Source organism: Engystomops pustulosus, chromosome 3 (assembly GCF_040894005.1).
Source record: "Engystomops pustulosus chromosome 3, aEngPut4.maternal, whole genome shotgun sequence".
NCBI lineage: Eukaryota > Metazoa > Chordata > Amphibia > Anura > Leptodactylidae > Engystomops > Engystomops pustulosus.
This window is the reverse complement of record NC_092413.1, coordinates 148,221,313-148,233,990: the sequence shown is the minus strand read 5'-3', so window position 1 is coordinate 148,233,990 and position 12,678 is coordinate 148,221,313. Positions and strand designations below refer to the sequence as shown.

Sequence of the window (12,678 nt, the reverse complement as noted above, 5' to 3'; positions counted from 1 at the left end):
TGTTAAAGTAGTTTAATTCACTTAGTTGTAGTAGAGAAATATTTAGAGCATTGAACGTATCAGCTTCTTCACTATATGTAAGAATGAACTTTGTACACACTAACAGCAGAAGATACAGGAATGTGGTTTGTGGTTCTTGAACAATAGTTGGCCTTCGGTTTAAATTTGAGTTTCTGAGAAAGGATGCAGAGGAGTATAATTTGCGGTTCAATAACAATATGATGACTTCCGCATATTTGTCTTAATGTGGAACACATTTCCATGTTCTATTTCTTACGATTTTGTACATTTTTTGTATATCATCAATTATACTGTCTTGAGTTACTTAAGTAAATTGATAAGCCCTCCTTCATTAAGAAGTGTATAAATTAAAGATACATTAAGGTCTCATCAGATTTCCGTGGATACAACTATACTTGAACGTATCACTAGGCTACGACTAAGGACTGATGTTAGTCCGAAATGCGTCAGTTTGATTATGTTTTAGACGTCTTTATGATTTTAAAGAATATTCAATAAAAGTGGAATTTTAATCAATTCACAAGCCAATTGCCTGGATGCTCGACAACCCGTTTTTCTTTCTCTGAAGTTATTTCTGGTCCCTGCACAGCACGTCCGAGCAACGGCCTTACAGCACAGCGGACATCTTAAAGGGGTGAGCTGAAGAATTATTTTCTCTTATATACTTGCTTGTGTCTACCTTATTTGGCCAATATATAATTTAATTAATTACTTTCTGCCTGGTTGATAGTGGACTACTCTAATAATTTGGAGGCCCCAGCGAGATCCTGATCACTGGTCTGGAGACTAAACAGGAAGAGCAGTCCCTCAGGTAAGCACTCACTTACCTAGGATTAGTAAGCAGTGACTGCTGTCCTGAGCCGAGGGGTGCTCTGTGGATCAGTCCAGATTGAAGGTTCCAGGCATCATCGCAGGTAGATTGTAGATTGTAGCTTTTTGATATAACATTTTTTTGATGGGAGGGTTTTGGTGATAAGGTTTCTTTTTCCTTGGCTTTTGGTGATAATTTTTTTCTTTCGCCTTCCCTGATTTTGTATTTTGGTTTATGTCTCTGAAGTTTTGTACACGGCCATATCATATCATACCATATTTGCTGATTTACTTTGATATGCTACTCCTTGCTTGCTGGAATGTATGTATGAGGGTTAAATACATAAAACCCTGCATGAAGAGCTGAAGTAATAACGCTCTGCTTGACTGATATAAAGCAGTCTGGTAGTATAATTAAATACATTTGAAGTTGCAGGTATTGAAACTTCAATTAGTCTAATATTTCAGTATAACAGTGAAAACACCCAGGCACATTGTTCATGTGATTGTTTCTGTTGAATTGTCCCTGTAAAGGGTTGATACCTCATTAGTCCCACGCAGCCTGAGTGAAGTGGCTGATCCTGGCAACAGGGGAGGTCCAATTGAGTCGGGATAGGACTTCTGTAGTTCTCAGTGAGAAACCTGGTCCGCCAGGGGCACCGAGTCATGAATCAGTTTGTTTTATGTTATATCTGCTATTAACACATCCTGCCTATAATAATCAGTGTTAAGTGTGGAGTTTGTGGACACTCTCTATACGGCTTTGCCTGCTAGAGAGCAGGCAGACTGCTTGTATCCTCGTAATTACTAACACATTGATATAGGATATCATTGACCCGTTGCCCTATTTTGCTGCCAAAATAGATTGTATAGGATCACTGTGAGTATACATTGCTTAGAGGTCTGGAGTTAGCCTTGATAGAACAGTATTGATAGCAGAGTGGTGAACACGGAGACTAAAGTATGAAGAGTATATAGCTATTGTTATAGGATTATCCTTGTGGTTCTTTGTAAATACATACTTGTGGTGCAGGATTTGTCACCAGACAGATATCTAGTCTGACCTACCTAGAAGTTTTTTTAAATCTCAGATTTTTACATAGTGAGATATCCCACTGTGCAATTAGCTACTGCTATGGGACTTACCTTTTCTAAATCAGGACGGGGAGTGGAACATTTCATCTCAAGGATTACGATGAAGCATTTAGTTAAGGTAGAACATGGGAGATGGGCAGTTAAGAATGTTAAAATCATTCTTAAGAATGCTGGTATGCCTAAGGTTGGCTGTTTGGATGCCAATAGGTGGATGAGATTTTTAGTTGCGGAGAATGAATAAATAAACAGGCATGGATATGACACGCAGGTACATGCGTGGTTAAGCACCTCAATGAGGCATGATCCCCTTTACTATACTCATGGGGATGCGGAGGAATATAGAGTGAGGAACTCTCATAATCAAGCACCAAGGCATGCAAGGTTTAGTTCAGATACACTTCCTCCAAGAACCGCAGTTGCACCTGCGCCCAGTGGTTCAAATTTATCACCCTTAAAGGATTTGAGCCCCCCCCCCCAGTACTAGTACTGAATATGGGGATATGACAGGTTTAGAGAGAGCTCACTCCAGATCTCCAGTGTATACGAGCGCAGCAACATGGAAACCCTCAAACCCATTGGGGCAGATTTACTTACCCGGTCCATTCGCGATCCAGCGGCGCGTTTTCTGCGCTGGATTCGGGTCCGGCCGCGTTTTCTGTGCTGAAAAGCATCTGAACGCGCCGGAATTCACCGAGGCCGGCTGAGTGAAGGTAAGCGCGTCTCGACCAATACATTTTCCGTTTTTTAAATGCGGTGGTTTTTCCGAATATGTCAGGTTTTCGTTCAGCCACGCCCTCGATTTCCGTCGGGCGCATGCCGGCGCCGATGCGCCACAATCCGATTGCGTGTGCGCCAATTCAGGTACAACCGCGCAAATCTGAAATATTCGGGTAACACGTCGGGAAAACGCGAATCGGGCCCTTAGTAAATGACCCCCATTGTCTCCCTCAAGTCTCTCTTCCGGGGGGGAGAGCATGGATGGGAATGTAAAGAGTGTGGCAATTGTAATCTTGAAAGTGCTAACAGATGTGAAAAATGTATGACAATCAAGGATGAGTTTGCAGGGGTCTGTTGGGAACCAATACGATCAACCAGTCACCTGTATAGTTAGAGAGGGAGATAATTAGCATACCATAAGCAAGGAGAAAGAGAACGAGAGAATGACTGTTTCTAATGTGGCAACAGAGCCAGATAAGAAATCTGAGAAGTCTGGTAGAAACAAGATAAATTTCTTATCCACAACATGGGTTAAACCTTTACATAATTATGCTTCCAGTTCTGTTTGCCCAACATATGGGCAGAGTAAACTTGGGGTGAGCTCTCCTGCATTAGAAACCTTTCCTATAATAACTCAGAATACTATGGAAAGGGATGACTGTTGCCGGTCTGTAGTCTCAGCTGCTACACAACTAGTAATGTGTGAATACTTGTCCCAAGATGAGCAGCAGATGTTGGCAGATACATTGCCAAATCCATATAAAAACCCAAGCAGATTCTATAACAACATAGACAGGGTACGCCTAACATATGATGCTGTCTGGGTTGATTTGTATGCTTTGTGTGGTGCAGCAGCAGGGCTTCCTTTTGTTGAAAGGATTATAAGGGTGCCTACCACAGATAATGTAGATGCAGTGCCAACTGGAGCAAATGCGAGGGTAAGCAAGTCAGGAGAGACCTTTATGAAGAGACTTAAGGTGGTTATCACAGAGATATCCAGTCAGTCATGACTAATACAGATACTATGTTAGATTGATTTCTATTTTTGATGTATCTCGTCCAGAAAGCAGGGATGGGTGAATAATTAGAATGTGTTTTATAAATGGCTTAAGACTAGAATTGATAACAGAACTGTTGACAATCTGCCCAGAATGTATACACATTCCCATTGAGCAATCGCTGAGATTGCTTAGAGATTAAGAGGACCAGATTAATCAAAAGAAGCAGGCTGCTCAACAGGCAGCTATTCCAGTGATGGTTGTTGCTCAAGTTGCTAGCCCTGCACAAGTAGTCAGCAGGGGAGGGAATCAGCAAATTGAAAGGAGAAATTGGGAAAGAGATGGAATGCACAGAGGCAGGGGTAGGATGAATGAGATTTTGAACAGCCTTAGGAGAAGGGGTTTGTGTTTTGAATATGGAGGAAGCTACCCGTGATATTCCAAGTGAGTGTCTAGGGACTACACAAGTTGTAGGTTTGTTACAAGAAACAAAGCCTTTACCTTATAAGATTGTTTAGTACAATTGAATTTGGTATGCAGCTTCTGACGTCTGAGGATTGCCCTGTTAAAGTACCTTTGCGGTGCACCCCAAAGCCATTGTACCCATTTCAGAGACTGCAGACAGATTTGATTTCACTTCCAGGGGTAGGCACATATGAATGTCCTAGTGCAGTGATGGCAAACCTTTTAGAGGCCGAGTGCCCAAACTACAACAAAGACCCGCTTATTTATCGCAAAGTGCCAACACAGAAATTTAATTTGATTTATACTCCCTTCTCTGTCACAGTTTTCATTGATACCAACACCCTGAGGACACCAATAAAGCAGAAATAGTCCCAGGTAGAGCTGTCCCTTTAAAATAGCTCTGTGCACAGCAAGTCCTGGGCTGTCTGGGACTGCAGGAAGATACCTGGAGTCATCTCTGGTCATGGCCTGAGTGCCCACAGAAAGGGCTCCAAGTGCCACCTCTGGCACCAGTGCCATAGGTTCGCCATCACTGTCCTAGTGTGTGAATCTCTTTCGGGATGCCCAGAAGCCATTTTCACACTCATTATCATCCACAAAGTAGTGGGAAGGTATTCCATTTGAGCATTTACCAGCACATATGTTGTCAAAAAGAGAGTCTCCTCTTTTGCCTGATATGTCTGAGAAAATGTAAACATCCCACTAAATTAATACATGCAAAGCCTACTTGGGTTGAGAGTGTAGGTATGTATGTCCCAGTAATAAACAGCTACTTTCTTTCAGAAGGGATCCTCAGAAATGCTAAAGAAATTAAGGATTTGGGGGAATTATTTGATAATATTACAGATTACCTTTTTGATGGGGTGGCTGTTACTTCGATATATTTGAAGCAGCTGATAGTCACTAACCAGCATGCAGTAGTGATAGCTTACCTTACTGCTGCTCAAGGGGGATTAGGCCAGATCGTGGGGTCCGCATGTTGTCATTTTATTAATCTTAATGGCATGTTTCAGATCACTCATGATTTAAACCCAGCCAATCAATTAAAAGAGGGGTTCAGGAGCGTCCATTTGGCACCACCTGAATTTACCTGGCCAGATTGGTTGTCATGGCTTAATCCATTTAATGGGTTCAATTAGAGGGTGGATATCAGGAATTTTCCACATGTTGACACAAGGTTGTTTTCTAATTCTACTTATCTTTATCCTGGTGAAAGTTTTTCTTTTACTATTAAAAAGGATTCTAAAATCAAACTGTTTTCCAGGGAAATCAAAATCAGCCAATCTGACCATCATTAAAGATTCACCATCCCAGGTTATGATGATGACAATACCTTATTGTCATCATCTGAAGTAAACACTTCAGACACAACAACCTCAAAACTATCAGCCTCACAGTATAACTGCATTTACTGTAGACGGCAAGTCATGGAGAATCTCGCCAATTGCATCTATTGTGGAGTTATGTTATAAAAACTCTATGAAGAACTCATTTAATGGATTTATTACGGACTTATAATGGACTTATTTAGTGGAATCTTTTGAAGTGAATAACATCCCATTAATCTTCGCTAGTTTATATGGACATTTTGGATGCATGCTGGACATTTCACAATTTGTGAGAATTGGTATTCCCACATTTCATGTAGATAGGATGATCTTATACACCGTTTCCCAAGGATTTTGAGGATAGGGAGAGATGAACAGTCCATGTATCTAGTGAAGAATTGATAAAAAGAGGGGAATGTTAAAGTAGTTTAATTCACTTAGTTGTATTAGATAAAAATTTAGAGCATTGAACTTATCAGCTTCTTCACTATATGTAAGAATGAACTTTGTACACACTAACAGCATAAGATAGAGGAATGTGGTTTGTGGTTCTTGAACAATAGTTGGCCTTCTGTTTAAATTTGAGTTTCTGAGAAAGAGGAGTATAATTCGAGGTCCAATAACAATAAGATGATTTCTACATATTTGTCTTAATGAGAAACACATTTCCATGTTCTATTTCTTACGATTTAGCAATTTTTTTGCATATAATCAATTATACTGTCTTGAGTTACTTACGTAAATTGATACATTAAGAAGGGTATAAATTAAAGATACATGAAGGTCTCATCAGATCTCCGTGGATACAACTATACTTGCTTGTGTCTATGTTATTTGGCCAATATATTATTTAATTAATTACTTTCTACCTGGTTGATATTGGACTACTCTAACAACTCAAAAATAACAACAGTGTAAACAGTGCACTGCTCACCTCTCCATCTCCGTAGGAGCCGGGGCGCAATATGGTAAGGAAAGATACCTGCTCTATAATTTGCAGCATGGCCACTCAGCCATGGTGCAGTGACCCACCCCACCATGATTGTGCGCAAAAGGGACTTGTATGGGGACCTTTTTGTGTGTGCTAATTTGTGTGGCTAACTCACAACCTCCATATAGAGTGCATAAGGCTAAAACCAAAATTAGGCTGTATCTAACAGGTTAATTTATTGATGTTTTAAATGTTTGGTCTTTTATTTGCAATCAACTTTCTTGTATTTAACTTATTCCCTTACATGACAATCTTTTTTTATTTTATAACCATAAACAATTATAATTACAAGTACATAAAGTGCATTATTAAAGATACTGATAATAATAGCATATACTATTTAAAATGTAATAAAATCAGAACACATTCATCTGTAAATCAGAAAAATAAATATTTCTACAGTATCAATGTAATATTACATTTACAAGAATTTTATATTGTTGTCTAAAGAAATAAAAAAAATACATACATTATTAATAAGAGGGTATTTCAGTGTAAAATGTAAACTTGGCATGTATTCATTAACAGGAAAATGATACTAGTCAGTCCCCAGGTTACGTACAAGATAGGTTCTTTAGGTTTGTTCTTAAAATGAATTTGTATATAAGTCGGAACTATATATTTTATAATTGTGGTTCCAGCTAAATTTTTTGTTCCAGTAACAATTGGACTTTCACAATGTTTTGCTGTCATGGCAACAATGTTTATCAGTAAAGCTTCATTACAGACACCTTACAGCTGGTAATTGCTGCCTGGGACTAATGTAAAGTATCCAGAGAGCTTCACCAGAGGTCACAGTGGTCAGAGGTCCCTCTGCGGCAGAGTCGTCTGTAAGTTGAGTGTCCGTAAGTCAGGGACCGCCTGTACTTGAGTTCTGCCTTAGAGTTTCATCTCTTATGTTGCGTTGACTTCTTCAGATTATGTAGAAACTCACTGATCAGTACTGGGCTGCAACTTTCTCTCAAGAGATGGTCTTTGGATCTTGAACTGAAAAAAGATGACAAAATATTACACTTTTTGCTAGCTTGTGCAAATAATTAAGACAAATGTATACATTGTGTATTGTAATCAATTGTACGTCTATCATCAAGCAGACCGCTGACCAAGTACAACATACCCAATAATATACCTATTTTTTTTTTAAACCCATCCGCCCCGTTCATTAGCTTATGAGCTAATTAGGTCTTGCATGTAACCAATAGTGGTGTGGACACAGGTGTGACATTCACCTATTACATAGTACCATTGCACAATTACTACATTATATTAAAGGGGTTGTCCATGTTTAGCAAATAACTGACATTGATTGTGTAATAAAAAGTTATACAATCTTCCAATATACTTTCTGTATCAGTTCCTTATGATTTTCTAGATCTCTGATTGCCACCCTTGAATAGAAATCTTCAGTGTTTACTGCCACTGTATAGAAATATGTCCATAATCATGTGATGTCACACAAGTAGACGCCTCATTAGAACACACAGCACTGATTGCTCTTTTCACATGACTAAGGACAGATTTCTGTCCAATAAAAGTAAACACAAGTTTTATACAGTAGAACAGCAAGCAGATACCTAGAAAACCTTGAGGAACTGATACAGAAGGTATGTTGGAAAATTGTAGAACTTTTCATTACATAAACAATATCAATTATTATTTGAAAGAGGACAACCTCTTTAAAGGGTTTTCCCACCCATCAATTTAGGCCCAATCCACAGGGTCTCAGTGATGACAGATCATGAGAAAGGGGATTTGGCAATCTCTGTTAGCTCCATACAGATGAATGGAGCACAACGGACATGCACAGCCATCTGCTCCATTCATCCCTGGAAGTGACGAGGGGTACCCCCTGTTCTCGTCATCTGTTGGATTCTCACCAAGTGTATCTGAAGCCACCTACACAAGAAAAGGCCTATTAAACAATGGGCGATTATATTGTAGACTATGTAGGCAGCCACCAAGGATAAACCTGCGCAGAGTTTGGCCTCCCAAATCGCGCACCAGAAATACAGACTTTTATGTTTTGGGGAATCAGACAGCAGCAACAGAAGTCCCCAACAGAAGAGCTGGGAGAAGAAGCAGGCGATGGGGCACTGAAAGTTACATTTTATGTTTTTTGTATGGGCTTCATGCTTGGTTTCAATTCCCTAAGGGGACTGAAATAAAAAAAATATGAAAAAGTAAATTACAGATTGGGGATTTGAAAGCTGTGAATGAGGGGGTATCTATGTGATGGATTGTATCTAATTAACCTTCACTGTGTGTATGTTAACACATGGTAGTGACATAATTTTGTGATGTGTCAATGCTGCTTAGCATGAATGCTCACTAAAGCAGAGAGAGCCCTTAAAGCTGTCTGAACTCTGTTACATGTAGACCTGTGTGACATGCGTTTTTGCAACATTACCACTACAACTTATCCTCAAATGAATTATCTGTCTTAACTTTGCATCTAATAAAGGGAAGATAGATACCCTCAAAATTAAGAACAGTGTAAACAGTAATATATTCAATATTCATTTAGTAATAATTTTACCTTGGGTGCAAATGAAACATTATTAATGCAGGGAGTAAATCTCTTCAGCTGAGGCTGACCACCGACATCTGTCTCGCTCAGCTTTCTAAATGCTGCAAAACATACACATGTTAAAGATACAGAACGATATTTTATTTATGATGTTTAAATTCAAATGTTGTAATATTGGGGGCAATGTATTAATGCTTCTGTCTGTTATTTGTCAGGCAATTCCAGGTTTATTTATTTTGCGCCTGTTCTGAGAGATTTATAGAGTGTTAGTGCCACTTTAACCTCAGTTTTCTGACTCGCACCGTTTTTTTTCAATTTGGGTGGAGTTTTAGCTTCTGTCACTTTTCCTGCACCAAAAATAGATGTTGAGAAACTAGAAGTGCAGGAAACTATATATATATATATATATGTACACACACATATATATACACTCACCGGCCACTTAGGTCATAAAGGGATGGACATGGTCAGCAACAATACTCAGGTAGGCTGTGGCGTTGCAACGATGCTCAATTGGTACCAAGGGGCCCAAAGAGTGCCAAGAAAATATTCCCCACACCATGACACCACCAACACCAGCCTGAACCGTTGATACAAGGCAGGATGGATCCATGCTTTCATGTTGTTGACGCCAAATTCTGACCCTACCATCCGAATGTCGCAGCAGAAATCGAGACTCATCAGACCAGGCAACGTTTTTCCAATCTTCTACTGTCCAATTTCGATGAGCTTGTGCAAATTGTAGCCTCAGTTTCCTGTTCTTAGCTGAAAAGAGTGGCACCTGGTGTGGTCTTCTGCTGCTGTAGCCCATCTGCCTCAAAGTTCGACGTACTGTGCGTTCAGAGATGCTCTTCTGCCTTCCTTTGGTTGTAATGGGTGGCGATTTGAGTCACTGTTGCCTTTCTATCAGCTCGAACCAGTCTGCCCATTCTCCTCTGACCTCTGGCATCAACAAGGCAGTTCCGCCCACAGAACTGCCGCTCACTGGAAATTTTTTCTTTTTTGGACCATTCTCTGTAAAACTTAGAGATGGTTGTGCGTGAAAATCCCAGTAGATCAGTAGTTTCTGAAATACTCAGAACAGCCCTTCTGGCACCAACAACCATGCCACGTTCAAAGGCACTCAAATCACCTTTCTTCCCCATACTGATGCTCGGTTTGAACTGCAGGAGATTGTCTTGACCATGTCTACATGCCTAAATGCACCGAGTTGCCGCCATGTGATTGGCTGATTAGAAATTAAGTGTTAACGAGCAGTTGGACAGGTGTACCTAATAAAGTGGCCGGTGAGTGTATATATATATATATATATATATATATATATATATATATATGTATATATATATGTATATATATATATACACACACACACACACACACACACACACACACACACACATACCGTATATACTCGAGTATAAGCCGACCCGAGTATAAGCCGAGGCCCCTAATTTTACCACCAAAAACTGGGAAAACCTATTGACTCGAGTATAAGCCGAGGGTGGAAAATACATTGGTCTCAGCCTCCCAGTATACAGCCTCCCCCTGAAGAATACAGCCTGCCAGCCCCCTTGAAGTATACAACCAGCCTGCCAGCCCCCTTGAAGTATACAGCCAGCCTGCCAGCCCCCTTGAAGTATACAGCCAGCCTACCAGCCCCCTTGAAGTATACAGCCAGCCTGCCAGTCCCCTTGACGTATACAGCCAGCCCCCTTGAAGTATACAGCCAGCCTGCCAGCCCCCTTGAAGTATACAGCCAGCCTGCCAGCCCCCTTGAAGTATACAGCCTGCCTGCCAGCCCCCTTGAAGTATACAGCCAGCCTGTCAGCCTCCTTGAAGTATACAGCCAGCCTGCCAGCCCCCTTGAAGTATACAGCCAGCTTGCCAGCCCCCTTGAAGTATACAGCCAGCCTGCCAGCCCCCTTGAAGTATACAGCCAGCCTGCCTGCCCCCTTGAAGTATACAGCAGCTTGCCCCCTTGAAGTATACAGCCGGCCAGCCCTTAGTATACTGCCAGTCTCATTTACCAAGCACATTGAAAAAAAAAACACTTCCATGCTCACCTACAGGCGGCTTCCTGATGCTCCGTTCCCCGCAGCTGGTCTCGAGTCTTCTCTGCGTCCACGCGACCTGCCGGCTGGCGCACAATGTCACGTGATCAGCAGCGACACCGTCACATGATATTGTGCGCCAGCCGGCAGATCGCGTGGAAGCGTATCTGCCGGCTGATACAACACAGAGAAAAGAGAAGACTGAAGACCAGCCACGGGAAAGACAGAAGAGGAGTCGCCGAACTTCGGGAGCCACGCAGACCATCGGGCCTCCAGAGGGTGAGTATGGAAGTTTTTTGTTTTTTTATTGACTCGTGTATAAGCCGAGGGAAGGTTTTTCAGCACATTTTTTGTGCTGAAAAACTCGGCTTATATACGAGTATATAAGGTAACTTTTCCGATCATACAGATCCAAACCATAAAGGGGATTTATTATTTCAACTTCAAGGTTCAGCATTAAACAAAGGGGCAGATATATTAAAAGTGTAAGACAGATGGGACAGTTTTATACTGCTCCACGTTTATTAAGGTGGCAAAGATTGTCTTATTGTACTTTGCACATCCTATTATTGCTGCAGAAAATTTTGCATTTTTCCGCCCCCATGTGCCTAGGACATGTTCTTTCTGATGCATCAATCGCAGGAGTATCTAGAAACTAACTTTTCATAAATGTGATGCAAGGTGTTGTAGAAAGTTTTTGGTGTGAATGATTACTATGATAAATCTTCCCAAAAGTCTGTAAGTAAATGCCGATGTTGTCAATTCCATCAAATTTTTTCCAGTATGTAAATGGTGCCACTAGGACATAAAATTCGTATCACAGATAACACATCCTCATGCGTCAGTAAATTGTCTAAGAAGTGTCTTACACCCCTAAAGGAAATCTACCTTTTTGTTTGGGGTAAACTAGCAATCAATTCTGCTGGGTAGCCCCCTGCAGCGTAAGCAGTGCTCCTGTATATTCGATGAAAGACAAACTTTATTTTTATGTTAATAAAGTGCAAATGCTCTTAGGGGCATCAATTCCAACAAACATACCCCCCTCCCCGGCAGCTCAGCAGTGTTAAAGTTTAATCAACCACATATTTACGATACAAATTATGACAGAATTGTGTCAAACAGAATGATTGGGGGATATTTATCATACGCTGGCGCTCGTGCGCCAGCGTATGATCGCCCCGCCGCTGCGAATTCACAGCCCGATACATCAAGAGGCTTCTGCCTCTTGATGTATTGGGCTGCCAGGCGCGCAGCGTTTATCCTAAGCCAGGCAGGGCCTGGCGAAGAAAATAAAGCGGCCGGCGACTTTTCACCTATGAAAAGTCGCCGGCAGCAGCGAGTGCGCAGGGGTGGGGACAGTAACGCCCCGCGCCGGGCCCACTCCCGTCCGGCCGCGCCCCCCGCTCGGCCGGACGGGTGGCGAATTGGGGGAAAATAATCGCAAAAGCTAGCAATAAGCTAGCATTTGCGATTATTTCAGGGCCTCTGCGCCACTGGCGGTGCACAGAGGTCCTGATAAATATGCCCCATTGTGTGTATACAGAATGATAAATCTACCCCCATGTGTCAAAGTAAAATCAAATAAGGCTGGTTATGACTATATTTGATCATTACTTACTGGTTATGGGTTTTGATCCCCATTTGAATATCACATCCCTGTGAAAGAAAAAACTGT

General features: G+C 41.3%; 1 protein-coding gene across 1 annotated transcript in view; it reads right to left on the bottom strand.

The window, feature by feature from the left end:
* Positions 1-7,111: 7,111 nt before the first annotated feature.
* The window catches only part of LOC140122878 (uncharacterized), a 44,665-nt gene continuing 39,098 nt past the window's right edge, over positions 7,112-12,678 (bottom strand). Inside the window, exons 27-29 of the mRNA XM_072144123.1 lie at positions 12,622-12,659; positions 8,962-9,053; positions 7,112-7,412 (exon numbers count right to left, since the gene is read on the bottom strand). Of these exons, the coding sequence (XP_072000224.1) occupies positions 7,356-7,412; positions 8,962-9,053; positions 12,622-12,659 (187 nt within the window). The 3' untranslated portion in view covers positions 7,112-7,355. The remainder of the gene's footprint in view (positions 7,413-8,961; positions 9,054-12,621; positions 12,660-12,678) is intronic.